At 31.2% G+C, this 24,917-nt stretch overlaps 1 protein-coding gene across 1 annotated transcript; it reads right to left on the bottom strand.

The window, feature by feature from the left end:
- Positions 1–15,120: 15,120 nt before the first annotated feature.
- LOC113858463 (copper methylamine oxidase-like) lies at positions 15,121–24,699 on the bottom strand. Its single transcript, XM_027491129.1, has 12 exons — positions 24,362–24,699; positions 23,059–23,168; positions 22,644–22,949; positions 19,784–19,896; positions 19,354–19,684; positions 18,733–18,948; positions 18,394–18,630; positions 17,848–18,033; positions 17,338–17,478; positions 16,468–16,736; positions 15,646–15,727; positions 15,121–15,434 (listed from the first exon to the last, which is right to left on the bottom strand). Exons 1-12 carry the CDS (start codon positions 24,519–24,521, stop codon positions 15,312–15,314), a joined length of 2,274 nt encoding a protein of 757 aa, XP_027346930.1. The 5' UTR covers positions 24,522–24,699; the 3' UTR covers positions 15,121–15,311.
- Positions 24,700–24,917: the final 218 nt, after the last annotated feature.

Below are 24,917 nucleotides of genomic sequence, written 5' to 3'. Positions count from 1 at the left end.
AGGACAACGAGCTTCCTCTCGGAGTCCAAGCAAGTGATTCCCTTCAGAGAACAAGAACTCTTTTCGTCTTTTACTTTCTGGGTTTCTTTTATTCAAGTTTTTCTTTGTGGTTATGGGTTTATTTATCACGTTCTTCGTAGTTTATTTTGTTATGAGTAACTAAACTCATAGCTAGGGTCATAGTGGATTCTACTGCAAATTATGTGATTTTTACTTTAATGTTGATATTGGTTTTTCTTTAATGTTTGGTTCTTATTCTATTGGATTATATTGTGTATGTTAAGATTTGATCATCCTTAGCATCCCATAGTTAGTTGCATTGTAGTGATCGTACCACATGTAACTAACAGAACTATAGTATAAAATGAGACAATAGGCTATGTTAATCATACTTAATTATTTTCTTTCAGCTGTTATTAAATTAACAAACTCATAGGGTCTTCATGCTTTCTTGACCAATTACCTTGCATGATCATTGGGGGTGTTTGCTCATGGAAAATAATATTAACATTATATAATCATTGAGTGTTAATAGAACTAATTATGAATGGTTGACAAATATTTAGATACCAATATCAAGATTAAATTAATTAGAACATAAAAAAGTGTAGTAGGTAAACCCATAAGTCTTAGGCTCATCTTATCTGATCTCTCTCATATATTGTATTACTGTTTTTTTATTTATTGTTAACATTAAGCTATATTTTTGGTCTGTTACAATCTCATTACGTTTAAACAATCGAATCAAGTTATTCTTGATACTTGAAAATAATCTTTGTGGGACAATAACTTAGGAACTCTTCTCGAAAACCCTTTATTACTTTTTGATGGGTATACTTGCCCATGAACAAATTTTTGTTTTTGATGGGTACACTTGCTCATGAACAAGTTTTTGGCGTCATTGACGGGGATTAGTTTTCAATATCAAAGAAAATTGAGTATTTGGTTGATTTAAATATTTTTATTTTTATTTTGTTTTATGATCATTTGTTCTAAACCTATTGTAGAACTCGCTTTTGATTCAGAAATCGAGAAGACCGCACGTAGGCTAAGGAAGGAGTGTAGAGAAAAGAAAAACTTGTTGTTTCAAGTTCATGAGATCAGCCACTATCACCTCTGGATGTAACCTATAGAACCTGTCATGAAAGCATATTTCCATTTTGGCATAATTCTGAATTGTGTTAGGTAGTAGAGATTAGTACTAGTTGAAGGTAGCTCCTATAAGTGATAGAGGAAATAATTGGAGCTTGTAAAACTCATTTTGATTTGGTTCTCCACATTAAGTTGTGAATCAGCCAACGTGTTCCCTATTAGACTTGTCATTGTCCCCAGAAAATGTAGAAAAATTGAGGTAGGGTTTTTGGTACATAGTTATGTTGATGGGTCTGAGTTGTACTTTATAGTGCCTTAGGACCGTTTAAGCTATCATGTTAGGGTTGATCAACTAAGAAACAAATGGTCTAACCTTTGTTGGTATTGGCTAACAGGTGTTTGACTTGACTGTGAGGACTTTGACCTTCTTTTGGGTTCCTATTGAACAGGCTGGTGGCCTAGAATGTTTGCTGAAATAAGGGGAACACAGTTCCATTGCTGTTATCCTATATTGTTACTTGTTAACTAGTTACAACTTTAACTTCCAATTCCTTTGTAGTTTGAAACGAAAGGGATGCGTATGTTACCCATGATTCCAGAAAGTCTTCTTATCATAGTCACTTAGCTTGTATATAGTGTTACGTCTATGTAGGCTTACTCCCTAGGTTAGCTAAATTCCATTGAAATTGTCACTGGTTGGAATAGTCCAATATAGCCCCCAATCATGTGTGTCATCACCCATGGGGTTGGACTTACTATGTAGGGGTTTGGTTGCACTCTCTAATGTATGTGAATGAGCTTCACAATCTTAGAGAACTGATGCAAAAATCTACAACACGAGATCATTCATTCCCGTGTCAATATGTTATCTAATGAAAGAGGTGGTCATTGTCAAAGGTTGGCCATAGGTAGTCATTTCCTTTACTTTCATCGTTTCTGAAGCCAATGTGGAAACATTGGTTGAACCTTTCACCGGCTATACAAGTGGTACAAAAGCATCTCATAGGGTTGAACCTTGATTGCATGTGACAGTAAAATTGCACTTTCTAGTCTTATTGGATGTGCCATAATTATGTTTGTGCCTGAAAATTATTGGTTGCTCAAGTAAGTTTAGCTTGCACAAGCGTGCTAGACAAAGTTCTATATTCAGCTGCATCAACTAATATAGATCAACTAACGATTGAACATAAATAATTCCTCTCAAAGATATTAAGTAATTGCACCAAAAGAAGGAATTTGTCCTTCAATTGCATGTTCCTAGGATACTTAAGAATGCTCTTGGTTAAGTGTAATGGAAAGTAAATATTGTAATCGGCTAACGACATAAAGGTAAAATAGTGTAAATAAATGTAAAGGCTGAAATAGTAAAGGAAAGGACAACAAATGAAAGTAACATGAGAAAAAGTAAATGCAAAATAAAGGTAAAGATAAGTTGTAAAGTGTTGATTGATTAATGTTCATGGTTCTCTACAATTTGCACAAATGTATCTTAAATAGTTTGTATAAAGTAATTATTTGACCTCAAAGATCGCTACCCATGTTCTTAACTTATTACTCTATGTGCATAGAATTTGAATTGCTTAGTTAGTAGCCTTTGGCACCAAGTTACCATCCTTGACTAATTTCCTCGTCAACGACTGAAATACTTCAAGTATGTTAGTTGAGTATGCAACAAGCATGTCTACTGTATTATCCTAGATGTTATTCTAATAAAATATATTTAAGAACACATGCTTCAATTAACTATTGAGAGGTTTACAAATCCAACTACTAGGTGGAGAGCATGTTGTGTAGAGCCTTAAAACAAGTTCAAGTTCATAGCGAGCTTCAAAATCTCTTACCTTAAAAATAGGAGGAGATTGTCATCCTATCCTCCATGAGTTTGAATTTTGAACATTTTTCCAAGGGAATGATTAGCAATCAAATTTTTACTTTCCAAACGAGCAACTATTATGTTTAAAATAATATTTAAAATTTTAAAAATTACTAGTCATTGATTTTAGATGTTAAGTTATACCACTTTATTACTTTAATTTATATCCTTTCTTTATTTAACATCTTTGACTTGTAATCAAATTAGTTATTCTATCTCACTTAATACTTAGTTTAGCCACTTTATTGTAAATTATCATTCAATAAACCTATTTAACTAACCTTCCTTGGCTAACGACTTAATTTTGATGCTGAACCTGTTTAATTGACAATTTTTTACTAGACTAAATTTTAGTGTGAACAAAACTATAATTTTTTATTGCTAATTCAATGGCATTAAAATATGATTTTAATATCATAAGCAATGAGTAATCTCCGGTTAAACATCATTATCGTTTAAGTAACAAAAATGTTAACAATGATTTGACATATAATTTGTTAGTGATCGGTGTTACCGTTTAGTCTAATATTTTTATTTGAATATATAGATCGGCCATTAGGTATGGAATGCTTCTCTTGGATATAGTTCGAATTCGTTTTCTACCTTTTAAGTGGACTTATAAAAAATATCTTAATATAGTCTTTGTTTATAATACTTGGGATGACTAACTACTTGTTTAATGAAAATTATGAAGTAGGCTTAAGCTATAACTCTTGCTATATATGTCACAACTCCTTTTTATAAAGGATCGATAACATCATATGTCACTTCTTTCAGGGTAGATTCATTTACGAGATAAATATATACATATATATATATATATATAATTTAGTACAAGGAAGATATTTTTTAGAAAATTAAACTTTAACATTTCAACGATTATAACAGAGCTCCAAAAACATTTTTATACAACTCAAAAATTTTATATAAACATGCGTATTTACAATAAAAGCTTCATATGAAATTCAAAATACAAATTTATAAATAACAATTATATTTCTTAAAAATTGTAACTAAATAGTCCAGACCTATCACTAAGACCTAGACTAATAAAATAGATAAAATTATAATCTTCTCAAAAAGCATACTGACCCCAATATTCCTTAGTCAGACCTCCTAGTATGAGAAGTAACTACAACACTTGTCACCTCTTCTTACTTACCAGTGTACGATTATTGCAACACACACACCAACACAGACAATATGCAAGGGTGAGCTTATATAACCGACGATCATAATAATAGATTATAAGAATGTCACAAATATTATACAGTTTTTCATAAATCTCAACAAACTACATAGCAATTTCAACCAATTGATACAACATGTTTAGCCCATTTCTAGCACATCTAATACAAATGCAATATTTCAGTTCCTATTGGTTTCACAGTCTAAGTAATCCAAAAGGAACTATTCACGATTTGAGAGCGACCCATCCTGGTATCTGGATACAGACATAGCACAACTCAACATTTCTATCGTTACATGTCTAACCACCTAAACATGTAACTCGACTCTAGAATGATGAAAATTAGCATGATGCATCACAGCTCATATATGTACTATGCCTCAACAATTCAGCTTTAGGTATCTATTTAGCTAATATAAGCACTTCAAAATTTTTATCATAACTATAATCAGCATAGAATGTCAGCATTTACCAACTAATTTTGGCACACATATTATAGCATTTCAGGCATAAGTAATTTTACAAAATAGCAAAGAACCCCCATCACATACATCAGGCTCAATACATCCACCAACAACAGTTAATCCACTCAGCTATGCTTAATCTGGGTCCTACCATAAGGTTTGTTCATGCACTAACTTATTTCCAGCTAAAACAAGATTATATATGTAAATATCTCAGCATCTAGTAAATGAATAGAACCAACTCAGGTAAGCTCCCCTTACCTGGAATGAGTTTTCTTAGTTCAGAATCCTCATGAGTCCCAATGAGAGAAACAAGGCCCAAGGATCTTAGATCTCCTTATTATCACAAAATAGAAGACTTTTGAGAGGAAAAATCAAGAAAACACAAATAGAATAGGAGAACCAAGTCCTAGGAACTCACCTAGATCTGCACTTAATGGAGGTTCCCACTTGGATTGAGAAGAAGTTCAACTTCAAAAAAGATTTCTCTAAAGGATGAAGGTGAGAGAACAGAGAGAAAATGGGAAGGAAAGACTGTCTAGTGAGAAAATGAAGGTTTTTCTGTGCCAAGGTTACTTAAATATCCCTCTAGGTCCGTGGCTCTCGCTTGAGCAAGTTAACTCTCGCTTGAGCGAGCCTTGCTCTTGTCTAGGCGAGAAAATCAAACAATGAAACTACCTAAATTTCTGTTATTCTCACTTGAGCGAGAGACATCTTACCTGAGCGAGCTGCATCTCACCTAAGCTAGCTACATTCTCGCTTGAATGAGATTGAGTCCAGAAAGCTACCCATTTTTCTTGCGACTCCTTGCATGAACGAGGTTTCTTCTCGCTTGAGTAAGGTTTCTTCTCGTCTGGGCGAGAGAATAGTTGAGTAGGTTTTATTGTGTCTCGCTTGAGCGAGAACATTCAAAATTCCCAATTAATTATAATATTTGATAATATTAAAACATATAATTTTTATTATTAGATATTATAATAACATTTGGTTAAAAGGTCACGTAGACTGTATACTGTTGTTATTATAATTATTTATAAAATACAATTATTCATGTTATATTTTTATGATACTACATTATTTAAAAAAGTGTGTATGTAGGTAAAAAAAATTTATATCCCATATTTATAACTAATGAGACAAAATATTTGAACACATAATTGTTTAATTATCCCATTATTTAATTATACTGGTCAATCTTTATGTCCTAATTTATTATAATATTTGAGCAAATAACTGTTTTTATTTTTTATTTTTAATTTTTATTATACAAATATTATCTTGTTCTTATTTATTTTTATATTTTAATGGAATAAAAAATATAAAAATAAAATTTATTATAATAATGTTTAAATATATGAAACAAAGTAAAAGTAAGATGATATTTTTATAATTAAAATTAAATTAAGAAAATATTTTCAAAAAATAAGTAAATAGGTTAAATAACTCTTAAGCTTAACTTTTAATCCTTCTACTGTAGTTATTGCATGATTTTATTCCTCAATATTTTCAAAGAAATTCGCTCAATTTTTCTAACTTGTTATAATTAAATCTCTCTCATATTTCTTCTACTTAAAAATCTCAAAATTTATTTAATTTTTCTATTTATTATAAATTAAATAAACTTTTTCAATCGCTTTTTTCTAGACCAAACTTATAAATTAAAATATAAGATTTTACTAAAAATAAAATATTCCAATTTTTTTCCTTTTCAAAGTCTAATCATACATTGTACTAAATGCTTTAAATTTTATTAAAAAAATCACTAAATTCTTAACATATAAATTCTTAAAATAATTTTATATCTCAAATTCTCATAAATATTCTTAAATTTGAATAGAAAATAAGATTTTAAAGGTATAAAGAAGGGTATTAATGATAGGACTTGACTTGTTTAAGTTTTAAAATTAAGGAACTCAGATTTGGTAAAAATAATTGAGACAAATTCTAAATTAAGTAAAATCTATGGTACCCCTTGTAATTGAGAGAGTTTATTATCTTTTTTATGCATGGAACAATCTTGACTATTAATTTTATGTAGATAGATAATAAAGTTAGTGATTTAATTGAAAAAAATGTTAGTACCTTCTCATCTTTGAGATATTAGAAGAATCACAACTATTAAATTAAAGAAAGTATAAAATATTCTCTCATATCTACAGTACCACGTAAGAACTAATAAATCAAAGCGATCACAAGCACAATTAAATTTAATTTTTAATTTTACAAAGATTTATAAGTAGTTTCTTAGAAATAGATTTCCTTTTGGAAGAACTTGTCTTCTTCCCCTGAATGTAATCACTTTGAACCCTACCTTTCACCAACGAAACACATGGGAAAACAATAGTATTTTGAAGTATGACTAGCTAAAGATATTAGATTCTAATTCTATAGTTCCAATTATAGATAAAAGCATCTGTAGAACAAAATAGTGAAGAGAAGGTGGCCACAGAGACTTTTAGACAGTTTATATGCAGCAGAGGAATGTTTTGAATTTTAAGGCTCTGTGTTTTCCTGCTGTGTCACGTGAATGGTCGTTTAATCTGCCCCCACTTTCATATAAACAATTTGTGTCAATCCAGAGATGATAGATTTGCTTTGTCCTCTGTACTGCACAGACAACATGTGATACAGTAATCATATGTTTTGCTGTGTGTTCCGGCTGAATGATCAAGCATTTATGCAGTTACTGGGTAAATTATCTTAATGTTCTAACCCTGTCCAGTGGATGTAATGATGTAAATTGAGACTTGGAGAAATGTTAGTGATGATAAATAAAATGGTTAAATTTCAATAAAAAAAGGCATGCGAGCTGTCCCAAAGGAGTGGGTGATAAAAATTTGTCAGGTTTAGAATCACGATTATAAGTTATGTTATAATTTTTATATTAATATTTTAATTAAGTATTTAATCCCATAAAAATTGCACCTTTTATATTTAATTTCTAATTTTTTTTTATTAAAATATAGGCTTTAGCTTTTTAAACTTATTAAAATTTTTCTCTACCATCAATTGAGGTTTAATAAATAATGTGCTAAATAAAAAAAGTCTCGTTACTATTGTGACATCTATATTTGATAATTATTTTTATTATTTTATTATTTAAAAAATTCCTAAAAAAACATTTATGTTATTTTAATAGATTAATAATTAATTCCAAAATTTTTGGTTTTTTTTTTTCTGGTTATCCTCCTTTTTCGACCACTATTAGCATTGCCGCCATAATTTTTGACAGTGAGTTGAGTGACGAAAAGGGATGAAGGATGCAATGACAAGTTTGCTTCGCAGTGATGGTTATGGACCTTGTTACTTACGATTAGACATGGCAGGTTCGATGTTTGGTGTTCACGGTGGTAGAGAGGGAGTGGCAGAGACTAAAACTGTAGTTGAAGGTATCTTGTATTTCTCTCTGTTTGGTTCTTCCTTAATGGTTAGTGTGAATTGTTCTATGTTCGCCCCACTCTCCCTTCACATTAGTTCTGGAAGAGGTTGAAGACTACGTGAGCAGCCAGCAAAAGAGAAAAAGAGACTTTGACTGAGGAAAAAGATATTGAATACAGTCTCAAAGCCCAAAATTAAGAAACATCTATTAGATTATTATTATTCATATAATTGTGAATTGATATTAATTAATTACGTATAATATATATTTAAATATATAATATTAATTATTATTATTATTTAATTATATTTTTTATTCATCATTTGACAGATAATATTACTTTATACTATTCTTTTAATAAATAATAATAGATCAGGTTTTTAGACAAGCTAATTGAGAAGTTTCATCTAAGAAGTTAATTATTTGTTATCTGACTAGGGAGTAGTACGTTAATGTTCACATTTTGAAACTTCTCAGACTGAGAGTAGTGCACTCTCATCCTTGTGCATAATCAGACACGAACCAAACTAAAGACATAGATTAAAGATTGATTACTGGTACATAATTCTAAATATAATTCTAATGCATTCTATGATTTATATTTTAAATTGCTTATTTATTAAAATCCAACAATTGGTATTAAAGCCAATTAAGATATGAATTATAGTTGCTTATATATACTCTATGATTTGCTTAGATTTGAATATGGCTTAATTATGTTTTTTGGTCCCTATAAATATGGGTCATTTTGTGATAAGTCCTTATAAAATTTTTTGTTAAAATTTAGTCTCTAAAAAATTAAGAAATTAGGATTTAGTTCCTGTTGTCAACTCTCTTCTATTAAATGTTGAGTTGGTAGACGACGTGTCAGCTCAACATACGTGGCATGTCACGTCATTTATTTATTTTTTATTATTTAAAATTATATAATTATAAATAAATCCCTAACACATTTTATATAATTACAGAAAAGTCCTTTTAACTTTTTTTTCTTCTCCACAGTCTCTCCTTACAACCTCCTTCTAGCACCTTTTCCTCCACTCCCACTCCACCCTTTCACTCACCCCGACTCCTTCCCCCTCTGCACTCCCACCCCCTTCCTCATTCAAACTCCAAAAATACAAGATGAAAAATTGATATTTTGACGATTAAATTGATGTTTTCCTAAAGTTTCCTTACCAAAGTAGAAAATTATCAACACTTTTTCATTTCACATTGCATTAAACTCTCTCTCCACCTAATACTTAGACCATTCATTTTTAAACTTTGTACATGTTTCAAATTAATTTTCCATTACTCACCATAAAACCTTCACACAACCCCTTAATATCTAAAACACAAAAAATTTAATAGGAAAAAAGTGAGAAATGAGTTGGGAATGGAGATGGGGATTGGGAGAAGGAAAGGAGTTAGGAGTGGGATAGGGGAAGGAATGAGAGTAGGATAATAAGGAAGAAGTTGGGGTGGAGGGAAAGGGAGGGGGTGAGGGTGAGGGTGTGGGGAGGAAAAGGGGGTGGTGCGGGTTTGAGAAATAGGAAAGGGATGGAGAGAAGATGGGAGTGGTGCAGATGAGAGGAATGGAAAAGGGGTGGGGGAGAGAGGTGGTGTGGATGGGGGTAAAAGTGTACGTGTTGGAGGGAGAGGAGTGTGGGGAAAGGGGAAGGGAAAGGGGTGGTGCAAATGTGGGTGGGAGTGTGAGTGTTGGAGGGAGAGGGGTGTGGGAAAGAGGAAGGGATGGGGGAAGGTTCATTGTAGAACTCCAATCTGTCATCTGCTCTAAGAGTTTTAACTTGCTTACTAGTCGATTTTTCAACCATAGTCTTCCACTCCTTGAACCGCTCAAACACCACATCCTTAGTCTTCAAAAAATATACCCAAACCTTCTTAGAGTAGTTATCAATAAATGTCACAAAATACCTACATCTTCCATGGGACTCCATTGGAGAAGGACCCTATAAATCAAAATGGACATGCTATAGGACTTCAATAGAAGTCTGCTTACCATGACTGAACTTAAATCTGCGTTGCTTGCCCATGACACAGGACTCACAAAACTTCACTGCTCCACCCAACAATCCTTATTTGCTCAACACTGCAAGTCCTCTTTCACTTATATGCCTCAATCAACGATACCACAATTCTGTATTATTAGTATGTTGCTCTAAGGAATAAGATATTGACACAATTCCTTCAACAAAGCTCTGCAATCTTCCTTTCATCACAAACAGAGCACATTTAGAAATTACAATATGTCCATCCTTTTTCCAAAAATTGTACCCCTACTTATCCAAGGTACCAATAGAAATTAAGTTCTTTTGCAAACTAGAAACATACCAAGCATCAAACGTTCTAACAATATCATCATATATCTTTATTTGCATTAAGCCACTCCCTTTTACAATAAGCTCCTCATCATCTCCTAACTTCATACTGCCATTCCATTCTTTAAATGAAGTGAACAATGCTCTCTTGAAAGTCATATGATAAGAAGCACTAATGCCCATCACCCAGATATCAGCAAAACAAGTAGCACTAACCGTCAAAACATCTCCACTATCCCTTTCATCTGAACTATAAGAAAAAGCATTTGCATTATTTTGAGCAACAACTGCACTGGCTTTACCTTTGTTGTATTTATTTTTCAACTGTGAATAGTTCCTTTTAATATGCTCTTTTTCTTTATAATAATAACATTTCACCTTTTTTCCACACAATTTAGAGTTTGAATGACTCTTGTTATTATATCCTTTTTTCATGCTCTTGCCTCTGCAAACTATCAGACTTTCATCATCTACAACAGAACTAGAGACCCTCCTCTTAAGTTCTTTAGATTGCATACCATGTTTCACGTCATTAATAGTAATAATATCTCTGTCATACAACATAGTATCAACAAAAAGCTTTAATGATTTTGGCAGAGAGCATAACAAAATAATAGCTTGGTTTTAATTATCAACTTTAACCCCAACAACCTGAATGTTCAGGATAATTCGGTTAAAATTATCGAGATAATCTCTTCCTAAAATATTCTCATATATCTGCAAGGTATACAAAGGATGCTTCTAGTACAACCGATTGGTTAAAGATTTCTTTTGATAGCTTTCTCCAAGCTTGTTCCACATTCTTGCAGTCATTTTTTCATTAACCACTTCTCACAAAACCTCATCAGTTTGGCTCAACAGAATCATACTATGCGCCTTTTTCAATATCTTTTTCTTCTCTTTACTTTTTAGAGTCATTGACATTTTTCTTCACCGTGTAGTGCTGCTCCACATCCTTGATGCACCATAATCGCCTTCATCTTCAATTTTCATATAGCGAAATCATTCGATTTATTAAATTTCTCAATATCGAATTTAGATGAAGACATTATGATCACAAGAACTGGTCCTTAGAAAAAAAAAATTAAGCCCTTGATACCAATTCTTATGACAAAAAAGAATAATAAGAACACAAAAAAATTTAATGTAGTTCAATTAATGTGACTTACATCCACGTGCAAATTGAGAGACTTCTATTGTTCTAATTTTTAAAGTACAAGATACTAGATAAGAAGAAGGTCTTATAAACTTTTAAAACTCATGTATATAAAGAATCATAACTCACCATAATACTCATAATTCTTTATTACTACTTATAACTTTCTATTACAACTAAAAAAAAATAACAATTGAAACTTAATAGATACAAAAGTAAAAAAATTCAAGGTATCTCAACAGATATCTATAGTATAGAGAAGTATAGAATTTGATTTATCTTAAATGTTCTGAACAAGGTTTTTGGTTTCTGAGTTTTGGTGTATGATGCAGAGAGAGATAGACGTTTGAAGACGTAAGAGAAGAGAAATAGGTTCGTGTTGACAGAGCTTTTGGAGAAATGAATGTGCTCCCTTAATTCTCGGTGTATAGCAGCTTTGGTATTATTCGACATTGCATAAGGCAAAATTGTTATCAACTGTTGCACGAGATAGTGGACCAGGCGCACCATGCAAAATCCTAATTCCAACCCACACTTGAGTGCACTTTCACGTGACTTATTATGCACTAAAGGATAGAAGGTTCGTATGTTTGGTTTGGTGAGATCAGATTTTTAAAATGTTAGTTACCTTATGCTTCTCGATTTTTTATAGTTCATGGCTTGGAAAAAGTTTGAATATCTCTTGTCTCCTGTGGGGAAAAGGATGACCAGTCTGCAACCATATACATTTCGGTCCAGTCTTTGTGACATTTGAGTGCTACTCTACGCGCCTTTTGTCTTGCACCAAGAGTAGACATGGTGTTTTTGCGTTACATGCAAGTGTGGTTCCAAATTTGTCATTTTATGAGTTGCACGTCCACTGTCATAAGATTTGTAGAGCCTTGGTTTTGGGGTATGTTGGAGAGCAGTTGCAAGCGCATGGTGCAATCCAAATATGAGTTTTGGTACTTTCTAAGACTGCATTCCTTCCTTTTGGTTTTTGGGCTGCAACAAGGAAGTTCTATTTAATTTTTGGTTTACATGAAGGAGACATGTACTTGTTAGATTCACGTGGGATCCGGATTGCCTGCAGTTCCCGCCAGAACTGCAGGCTACAGTTTCCCGTTCGCTTAAGTGAAATTTTTTTGCTTAAGCGAATTTTGGTAAAAAGTGATTTTAGCTTAAGTTAAAACAAATTCGCTTAAGCCAATTTTCGCTTAAGCCAAAATAATTCGCTTAAGCGAATTTAGAAAGAGTAGCAAAAAAACCAGAAGAAGAAGAGAGAAAGTGAGGCTGAGAGAGAGATCAGAGATGGAGGCAAAAGTACAAGGGAGCGGAAGAAGGCTAATAGGGGGGAAGGAAAAAGGGCTAGATGAGGAGAGAAGGGGAGGGGAGGAAGAAGATTGGGTGGAGTTGAAGGAAGAAGAGATGGGGAAGGGGAGAAAAGAAAGAGACTGAGTGAGAGGGAGGGAAAAAGAGGGTGGCTGGATTGGAAGGAGAGGAGAAAAGAGAGAACCGAAGTAATGGAGAGAAGAAAGCATCTTCTTCTTAAGCGAAATTATTTAAACCGAAGTAATGGGGAAAAGTACAATATTCGCTTAAGCGAAAATACGCAGAAAGAAGAAGATGCTGCAATGTATTTTCACTTTCGCTTAAGCGAAATTTTCTGGCTTAAGCAAAAATTGGCTTAAGCGAATTTATTTTAACTTAAGCCAAAATCACTTTTTACCAAAATTTGCTTAAGCAAAAAAATTTTGCTTAAGCAAACAGGAAACTGCAGCCTGCAATTCCTGCCAGAACTGCAGGCGATTCGGATCCATTCACGTGAGGGGCAATTGAATAGGGTCCAGTTGGTTCTAATTATTCCTACATGGTACTACTTGAGTGTCACTCCACTTACATTGGCTTGGTAACCGAGAGAGAAGGGATGTTTATCATTCAAATTTTTAAGTTTGGTATGCCTAGTGTAAGTGCCCATTCATAATTTCCTCTCTTTGCATTTGCACCGACACTCGTTTTGGTAGGTAGATGCGGGGTTAATTTAGTTCCAATTCTACGCTACATCAAAGAAAGGAAGGGTGTAGAATTGTGTTTAATGGTGACATCAATCTCGGTAGCTTATAGACATAGTGAAATCCTTGGTTGGTTGTATGTCTATGCAATTTGTTGTCCTATAGTTGCACCGAGATCGAAAAAGTTCGAGTATTGAAAGTTAGTGTTTTGGGTAATAGTCACGTGGGTTCATGCATGTGCATGGGTTAAAGTTCACGTGCTTTAAGTTTTATTCTTGGAGTAAGAAATTTTAAAATTTTAAATGTATTAGAGTTTTGGTTGTCATCTAAACTCTAATTTTTATTTGGTACTTTCAGAGTGCAGAATTTTTTTTATTTTTTTTTTTGTGATTAAGGCTATGTTTAAAAGTTGAGTTTAAAATGGAAAGAAAAGGGAAGAGTTAGGAAGAATCAATCCTTATTTGCAAGTTGATTAAGTAGGAGGAGAAGATTTTGAAAGTTTTTTTAAACCTTTCAAAACTTTCCTAACATTAATTTTCTGAGTTCTCCTAATCTGAAGGTTTTCCAAATATCTTTTCCTAACATTGGATTCATGCTTATGATATTTTTTTTTTAAAATATTAGTTTTTAAAGTAATAATTTTTAAAAAAATTATAAAAAATAAAAATATTAAATTTAAAATTATTAATTTTTAGAGAAAGAAAATTTTATTTTTTTATTTTTATAAAAATAAAAAAATATAAATAAAAGATATAAAATATAATAGTATCATTTATATAAATAAACTCTTCATCACACTCTCTTCTCAATATTAAACATCTAAACAAAGGAAAGATTTAACCTCTTTTCTCCTTCCCTTTCCTCCCCTCCCCTCCCCTTTTAAACCCTTTTCTTTCTTTTTCCTCTAAATTCTTAAACAAAATTCTAAATAATTTGTCAGACCTCTAATCAATCACCTTTGAATACGTCTCAATTAGTAAAAAATTTTAAGTATTTATCACCAAGAACTAGTTAAAAAAAAATCCTATAAAATTAATTTATATTCTTCTTTTTTATTAATTAGAATTTAAAATAATAATTAAAATTTATTTTTAAAGTAAAATGTTAAGAGTCCTACCGTTAACAGCATGGATTTGAGAAGAAAGAGAAAAGATAAAAGAAATGTAAAATAACATCTATGTATTATTTAATGAATAAAAGTTAATATTTTTCAAATATATATTAATGATAAGAACTTAAATGTGATATAAAATTAATATACGAAGGATTAAAAGACAATTTAAATAAGTAAATTATTAATATGTATGACAGCTAGTATCAAAGAATTTTTCAAGAATTTATTCAAAATATTTTATCTTAATAAGATGAAATTTGAACATTATGAATTATATACAAATTTTATTTTATTTTAATTATGTTTTAACATGGTGTTGTATAAATTTAATCTTATAATTTAGATATAATTTTTGTATCTCATATATGTTTAATTTATGATTTTTATAGCACATATTTTAATATAAATAATAAAAATTATGAAGAAAATATGAGTTGCAATTCTTTTTCCATTTTTCCCCTTAAAACCACTGTTATGTAGACAACACATTAAGCATTTGAGACTAATGTTTATTCATATATAAAGTTCCATATACATATATAATATAAAATCCAATGTCATTAAGTTACCATGCGCCATATAACAAGTTTACACACAAATGATACAATAGACAGTTTATTATTGGACACGACTATTGATTAATTAACAAGCAGTAGTAGCGAATATTAAATTATTTGAACATAACAAAGCAAAGAGGCAAATCGAGCCTGAATGTGGAGGCTTATGATCCTTTCAGAGCTTAGCAATTAGCCCATTCTGAATAGGCTTGGCAGGCACGCCATTCTCCTTATCATCCAAATCACTTGGGTTTGGGGGAACATCTACCGCTGGCGAGCAATTGAAAAAGCCATGTGGCTGCATCATAAATTGCATGCACACAAAACTAGTATTAGTTCTATTTCCAAATAACATCTTTAGTCTGTAGGTGTCTCTAATCTAGCATCGTTTAAAGACAAAGTTCAATTAATTGTATGACAATATGAGCGCAAATTGTTTTAATTTGAATCTCATTTGCAATTCACATAGAAAGAATGGCAAAGACAAAAGCTAACGATGAATAGAATACCATAAGCATGAATCCAATGCGTTCCACCGGCATAACAGGCCAGTCCTCCAATCGAGGAATGTGGGTTACTCCAAATACGTACCTGGAACATTCCACCAAATAATAAAACATGTATAAATTTTTATTTTTATTTTCTAATGTGCTATAGATAATTTTATTAAAACTGAAAAGATTTATCATCTAAATATCGTAAAAATTATTTAACTCTATTTTTATAATAATATTATTATCTATTTAATAAAATATAATACGCCATTGAACACACATTAAAAAAAAATTAATAACCATAAGCACCCCTGCTTATCAAGTTCGCGGTATTCATCAAGTATAACAATCCCTAAACAACTATCCAACTTTTTTTAAGTCGAAATTATAAGAAATAAAGATATATATTTTAATATATTAATTATTAAATTTTTGTATTTTTATTTATTGTAAGATTTGTATTAATAAAACATGTAGGTAGATATCTGTTCATTTAATTTATAAATCGCTAATTTAATCATTTATTATAAATATTTTATAATATACTATAAATCTATAACATATAATTACTTTTTATTAGTTTTAATAAATAATTTATTTATTTTTTATAAAAAACATTAGGAGTGCGTGATTATGTATAGGCATTTTACCACATTACTATTAATTAACAAATTAAAGTCATTTATAAAAACGATTTACCAATTTAGAATTGCTTTAGATCAAGTGTAATTTTCTTTTTTGTTAGTGTACAGAGTGCAATTTCATCTTGAAAAAATATTTTTCTAATATTATTTTGATAAAGTGTTTAATATAAAATGGGTCAAGTAGGGAACTAACCAAAGAACTATATCAGCTTCCTCGAGGGGTCGATTTTGCTTAACCCAAGTAGCCAAACCCTCTCCAACGCGTGGATTTTGATTAGGGAACTCTCCACCGGGATGCATTTCATCACGTGCATAAGGAGTGACCCAAAGATTGTGTTTCAAGAAAGCAGCTCTTCTCAAAAACTTGGCCTCTGAGCCGGCTAAAGGTAAGCAGTTTGAGCCAGGCACTAACTTGTATCCAGTTAGGTGCCCAGTTCTGTTTACAGTCCTTGTGTTCCTAACCTAAAACAATATTTCTACTTAAGCAACTCTTGCTCAAAGATAAACTTTTGCTTCAAACAAGGAAATCATCTTCATGTAATAAAATATAATTACGGACACTGCATATGAAGATAAATAGATGATGAATAGCTAATATAAACACATTCTTTTGTCAACGCAGATTCATGGTTTTGCAAAAATTAAAAATGAAAATATAAGCATTCTGGAACAATATTTATAGAACTAAAAAGGAAAATTTGGTCCAATAGATTGCCAATGTTTCTCAATGTATGGGTCCCATAATACTAGTAGCTAGCAATTTTAATATGAATACCAGAATCATGCAATCACAAAATAAAAGGCTTATCGTTTTTTCCAATTTATGTAAATAAATTGAACATATTTATGTAGCATAAACACTCTGCAACATCCTTCATAACTTACAGAGCAGCAGCAGCATAAAACAGCAGCCAGATTTGAAAATTTTACAGGTTGTCCCTGCTACAACATCTACAGTGGACAGTGACAAAGGGTAGAAATATTCACCCAGGAAAAAAATTTAACCTCTGATTATTTTTTTTTTAGGCGGGGGGAGGGGGGTTTAAAATTGGAAAGAACTTACAATCCAGTGACGAGCAGATAAAGGGTCACAATCACGCTTTGCTTCCAATTCTGATTTAAGCAGTTTTTCCTCAGCATAAAACGCATTGTTGTGAACATTATTATCTCCTGGCTCTTCAACTTTGACATTCACCTCAACAACCTGGACAGAGAGAGGGAAAATATGGGTTTATACTTTCTCCTTGTTTATGATAATGACAATGAATTATAGCTTAGTGATGAAAGCGAGAGACATTTATGTCAAACCAAAGAATGAACTGCTTAGTATGGTATATTGTTCTTTGCCGTATTAAAAGGCATTATTAAAAGAGAAATCGCTATGCTCTCCTAATAATTTATGATATATTCTTTTGAAAACATTTCATTCTTATATTATTATACTACAGAATACAAGACGATTGTACTTTATATATTATTATTATTATTATTACTTAGGCTAGGCAGAGGAGAAGAAAATTTTGCCTTTGGCAATAAAGACCCTGCCCATTTGAAAATAAAATTACATGCTAACCTGATTAAATGCTTCACCAGGCTTGCAATCTACCGCCATGTCCATACGAGCAACAAAAAAGTGTTGGTGGACAGGTGCGTATAATCCAGGTGCAATAGTTGTGCCATATTTTCGAGTTTCACCTGGTTGCAATGCTCCTAAACTCAGAATTCCTGTGAGTTTGACCTCAGCTTCTATTTTCCCATCCTACAAGAGGGAAAGAAAAAAATTACAGGATTACAGATACAGAGACAAACAATGACCAATAAGTAAATTACAAGCCATAAGTGAATGTCAGGAAAAATACAAGGAAAACAATTTGGGATATCAGATGATTAAAAAGGAAAAAAATTAATACTACATGCATTTGTTGAAATTTTGAAATGGAATGTCTTTGCGGTATTGTCTAATGACGCCAGCAATGCTACCAATCCAATTTTCATTCTGATTTAGATGCTATGGTACATAGCAAAACCCTCCCAATATTATCAGGCCTCAAAGTCATTAATAATTCTAAAAATACCGTTCGACAGACTAATAGATAAATGCATGGATAATTTAACTTGCCTGATAAAAGTGCCAGAAAAATCCATACTCATAGTTAGCAACAGTGCATACAAAAGATACTGTCAACCTTCTAGACCGTCGAACTTCAGCCAAACCTGTTCTCCAATCTTGATGCTTCCATAAAATACCATGATCTTCCTCATGCAAGCAAACACAATTCTCAATTGTTTCAACACCTCCATAGAAGTTTGTGAAGTGTGCATCAAAGTACTTGATATAGCCTAAACAATCACAACCCTGAAATAATGACATCGTGCAAAACATATTCAATTTCATCTACATTGGAAAAAGAGAACAGATTAAGATAACAATGACTGAAATATAAGCAACTGCCTTGACCTTCTTGAGAGAATGAGCATTTTTCCCCAAGCCATCTTCCCCAGCATCAAAAGCATTTTTCCTATAGTGAGGATCATTAGGATCTCCATAAGGGACCACCATCTCAACAAAACTCAATCTATGAGCCACTGGTCTTCGCCCCCGACTTCCATCAATATAGGCTACTGAAAAAATAACTAAACCCTCCCTAGGAGTGAATCCAATGCGAAAGTTCCACTGCAAAAAATGGTCAAGTAGTTTTAGCAATTCTAAACATGGCCGATATTGTGATATTTGGAGGGAAAAAAAAAGGTTAACATGAATGTTTAGTCTATATAACTTAAACTCATTTACAAATTATTCTTTATATAAAAATTTAAATTTTATTTCTTATTCAACTATTTCGTCACATTTTAGCCTCATCTATCATAACACCGGTAGAAATGCTAATGTAGTTCAGTAATAGTAACTTAAATGAATAATAACTTTTACTAACGGATTACAACAGCAGACACCAAAACATTCTTTCAGGGACAAAACATAAGTTTTTAAGGCACAGAGATTAATTTATAAATGAGTATTAACTACAGAAACTAAATGTGTATTTTAACCTTGGGAAAATTTACACAGACAAGTAACCACCTTCTGCCATTCAATGAAGTGCCCTTTGACACGAAAACTTGAACCATCAGGCTGAATAATGTGTAAGGGTTTCACATCACTTCGGTCAACTCCTCCCCGGGTTTCACCAGAAGTATAATTTCTTAGCGGATCAGCAGGTGGTAGGGGGATAAGTTTACGATCTTCAAACTCAAGAACAACCATGTTTTGCATGTCAACAAGTACATGGATTCCTTCAACAGGACGTGCATAACCATTTTCCATAGGGCAATCACTCTCAGTCCTACAAAAGATTAGTGGTTTTGCAAGTCTACGGCTTGGAGCATCAACTTCACTGTGATATCCAGCACACCTATTAAGTTTTGATACCACAAGTAATGGAGAGAATGAGACACTGCTAAAGTAAACTATCATAAAATGGCAAACATATCACCATGAAGCAGGGACTAACCAAGGATCCACCATCACGAGATCCATATCCTCAATCCCTCTCTTCTTCATTGCTTCACGAAATGGAGGGAAGTCCTTTACAACAGATTCACATTCAGCATATTCCACAGCATCCTACAGGTGCAGAGTGAACAAGACAAGTAATGTTCATTTGAAAATAGTGGACATCAGAACTAGAAGTTCAGTGCAGTCAATTGTAGTAGATATCACATCACGGAATTAGGACTTTTATTGATCAATATTCTAAAATATTAAAGAACTTATCTCGTAAATTACTTTTTAAAAATTATATTGAGTTTTTAAAAAATTAACTAATCATTAAAGTATATTTAAAAGAATATGTTATTAACATTTCTATTTTTTACTTTCCTAAATTAGGATTTCATCGTTAGTTTTAAAGGGGATATTACTTCATAGGTTCTCAAATATTACAATCACATATTTAAGTCTAATAAAATTATATTTAATTTTTTTAACTTCGGCTGATTCATATAATTGATTAAGAAACTAAAGAAAGTGAATATTATTGAAAATAATACACAGTATTATGGTGCAAAAAAATTAAGAGATATTTATGTAAATTTTAAAATTAAAAAGGTTGGGTAAAAAATTACTAAACTTTTAAAATGTGAATGTAATTTATCTTAAAATTTATATTAAATGAAAAAAGTTGTGTTGGAGAAGTAAAATGTATTTTAAGAATCTTTATAGCTTAAAGAAATTAGTTTTAACAGTTAGTTATACACTAGGAGAAAAAAACGTTGTATATCTGTGTTATGTTTTAATTGTTTTTCTTAGAAAAACCAATTCTATATTATAAATTTAAATGTTTTATTTTTAAATACGAATATATTTTTTAGTATACTTTCTTTCTCTCTATGACATATCATTTTACTATAATTTAGCAATTAATTTAAATTTTGAATAAATGTTAAAATTAATCATTATATTATAAATCTAAGTGCTCTTATAGAGTGTGAAAATATTTCTTTATTATTTGTTCTTCTTTCAGTTTCTTCGTTGCTTTCCAATTTCTTTCTTCTTCCGATATTATTTTATCTTAGGAAATGATTTGTGTAGAGTGGCACAACCCCCCCGCCCCGGTTTATTTTATTTTTTGTTTATAATTGTATAACAATGGTGGAGGAAATAGTCACTGGAAGCGGTACCAACGACTATTACCAGTTAGTGGTAGCAACAATATATATAGACTACAGTAGTACCAATTATAAGAGTAAGCAGTTAGAATTATTAAAATAATAATAACATAGAGAAGAGGAATAACAATAATAGCACAATCATAATTGTGGTTGCAGTGATTGAGTGGGGTGGTAGCATCAACGATAACGGTGGTCAGTTATTAAGGTGGCTAAATAATAATAATAAAGATAGTGATCGTTAATTATGATTATAGTAATAATTGTAGTGACAATAACGATTAAAGTGATAGTATTAAAGATGATAATGTAACAGTGATTGTAAAATTTATGAGAATGTTCAATTATTCAGGCGTGGATGACAGTAACAACAATAGTGTTAAGGATAACAATAACAGTGAGCATAACATGTAGGTCTTTAAAAAGAAATATTTTTATACAATTAAAATCTAAAATTCAAAACATTTTTTATTTTAAAAATTGAGTTAAAAATTAATTCAAATTCATTTTATCTAAACACATTTTATTTTAAAACTAACATTTAAAGATTAAAAATTAAAAACCTACAACAATCCAAAGAGACCATAGTTTGATAATTAACTAGCCAATATACTCATGCTTTGCATAGATTGTTTAAACAATAAAAATATAAGATGTTGTATAATATTTTTTATTATATATTATTATGTGAAGAAAAACCAAATAAAAGAATAAAATTAAATATTAAGATTTTAAGAAAATAAATAAGTATGAACAAATAAAAACATTAATTAATATTATATTATCATAAAGTAAAAAAAACGCAGTACTATTGAGATGTCAAATCTCAATGATAGCATTAAAAATTATTGTAAAGTATCATTATCATAAAAAGGTCAAAGAAAAATAAATAATATTTTTGGAATAAATAACTATAAATATGATAAAAATAATAGTACAAAATTAAATAATGAGAAAAACTACTATTACAAAAAAAATCAATATATGATATAAAATAAAAATGTAATTAAGCAATTGCAAAAACTTCAAAAATATAATGATAAAATTATATTTAAAAATATAAAATAATAATGAAATAACGTTATTCTCATAAAAAAATTAGATATTATTAAATTTTAATATTAAAATAATAATTGAATGTATCGTAACATATATATAATAGTAATATATTACATAATAAAATAATATAAAACGAAAAGTATATATCGTGGTATATGTTCATATAGAATAAAAATATACTTTTATATATGATTTTTTTATTTATAAAAAAGGGGTTATTTTATTGACAGAATAATAGTTTTGCGGTAATTTTATAATTATTTGATATAGAGATTAATAATTATACGGCAACAGACTTTATAAATTATTTTATATTTATTTTCATTTTTTTATTATGTTATTTTATAGTTAGTTGTGATTTTTATAATATCTAACTGTTTTTATTTATGATTTTTTACAGTAATATCATTATTTAACTATTATTGATAATTTCTGTATACTATTTTATTTATCTCTAATTCTAATAATGAGATAGATTGTGGGCGGGAAATATTACTAGTGATTGATGACATATAATATTACATATAATATTGAATAAGTATTAAAAGATATTATATTTTTGTGTTACATCAAATTTTTTTGCATATATAGTAACTGGAAATCCTAATAAGAAAGAATAGAAATGATGAAATAGTATATATTTACCATTGGGGGTTGAACGTCTGGAACAACTGTAGATGAAATAACTTTGCCTCTGTGGTGTCCACCTCGAGTTGTTGCATGAACTTCTGTGAGTTCAACTATCCATATACTCGTCTCATTCGACCTTTTATTGTAAACAACTAGTCTTGCTTTCCTTGGAGGAAGTTTTGTTGGAATCACAGGTCCACCCTTTGTTCTGGGTAGCAGTGATGGTTGGAAAGGAGGGAAGAAATATGCATCTGCTAATGCAACAACTTGCTTTTCTGGTTCTACCAAGTCTACTTCAATAAACCGCATGCTATCCCTCAACTAATTAACATGGTAATCAAACAGCTTCGTCAACATGTAATACTCGTCTATTTGCCATTACTTGGTAAGCAAATTTTACACACAAAAGACAAATTAACGAGTCATGTACCTCAGGTGTTGCCCCAGCTGCTCGAACAGTTGCTACAGCTACTGATATTTCAGCAGCGGATAGTGGATCCAAGGGATGGCTAGTTTGAGCTCTTACCATCACTGTGATACCTGTTCCAAAAATAACACTTTTTCAACTTTGGAGAAAAGACAAGTTAAACTTAATTGGCAGAGGATAAGAAAAACATAAACAGGCCAAGAACAACAAAAATGCTAAGGAAAAACTGCACACAAAACTCAACACACAACAAGGCTTCCATCGCTCTGCAAATCTTCTAGAGCAACCAAGTTGAAGAGCAGAATACCACAAAGAAGCTAAAAGCATAATTCTATCCTCATCGAAAATGAGTGATTAATGAGAGATAAAATTTAGTTACATTTCTTTAGCCATTTTCAATATTTAAAATTAGAATTTTATCTTAATAAAAAATTACATTTAAATTACTATAGAATACAGATTAAGAAAGTAAAACACTAAATTTAATGGATAAATAGCCCTAAGAATACCTTAAGAAGCGCCCTTACGTTTTGACCTTAAAGAATGGACCTCACAGATAGGAGACTTAATAGTGTTAATTTCTCCCGAACCAGACACTATAAAAGACTAAACAACCAACAGATTCTCATAGAAGAGCTATCCCCCTGGTGTGTCTCCACATCAAGAAGGAATTCAATATAGGTTAATTACTAGCGGGAAAAAAAAAGTTCTCAACGTGTGAAAATCTTTCTTTGTGCAATTAAAAGGAAACATAGCAATTCATTCAATTAAATTATCCTGCATGACAAATTATAACTTCTAATAATTCCACCACCAAACTGAAGTTAAAATAAGAACAAAGCACATAATTTATAAAAAAAATAAATCACAGAAAATAACAAGATTAAGACGCAGGATCAGAGAACACGCAGTGTGGTCTTATACCATGTGCGTAACTGCGAGTAAGAACAGGTGCATACACGACTCTGTTTTATTACATGAAAGTACACAGGGAAAACGATAGTGAAAATGAAACCAAATTCGGAATCATATATTTAGAATAGAGGGGAAACAAATATAATACTAAGCAGTATCAAATAATTAATCAGGATTGCAAGTAAGAAAACAATTGCAATAATAAAATCTTATCTCACTGGGTGAAATTATCTGCATAAACTATACAACGTTTGATCTTCGTTAAAACTTAAAAGCATTATTTATCACGTAACTAATAATTCGAATTCTTTATCCTCCTTCTATCATTATAGTAGCAACTCTTAAGGGAAAAATGAAAAGGAAAAAAAAATAAAAGAAAGAAAACAAGAACCTTTGGTAGAAGCGGTTTTGGGAGGAAGACCAGGTGGGGAATCGACGGTGGAAATGAAGGTAGCGACAGAGGGTCGGGGTTGGGGTGCAGCAGAAGAAGTTGTGTTCTTGTTATTTTCTGCGACGCAACATGGCGTCGCTTTTTCCTGAACTGTGGCCATTGCAAGGGATTAGCGAGCTCAGCGTAGTAAATTCCACTGTAATATTTCACTGACAACATACAGCAACACTGCCACTTGTTTTCACTTTTCGCTGCCACCGCGCCGCCACCACCACTGGTAACAACCGCAACTCACCACCAAGATGGACTCGCACGATTAATTAAAATATGTATATAAAAGAAAAGCTTCTTTTTAGGGAAAGATAGAGTTTTTTGTGCTTGGAAGACAGATACATGGACTATATGAAGAGGGAAGTGAGTTAATGGGCTCCAATGATGATGAAAGCGAAATGCGTAAGTGGAGTTTGGTAAATCTATATTTATTAAATGAAAAATATATTCAATTACTTAAAATCAAATTTAAACATTAATGTTAATAAAACTGTTATTAATTTAA

Source organism: Abrus precatorius, unplaced genomic scaffold (genome assembly GCF_003935025.1).
Source record: "Abrus precatorius isolate BTA unplaced genomic scaffold, Abrus_2018 Scaffold2, whole genome shotgun sequence".
In the NCBI taxonomy this organism is placed as follows: domain Eukaryota; kingdom Viridiplantae; phylum Streptophyta; class Magnoliopsida; order Fabales; family Fabaceae; genus Abrus; species Abrus precatorius.
The sequence above is the reverse complement of the archived record's forward strand: the minus strand, read 5'-3'. Positions and strand labels throughout refer to the sequence as shown.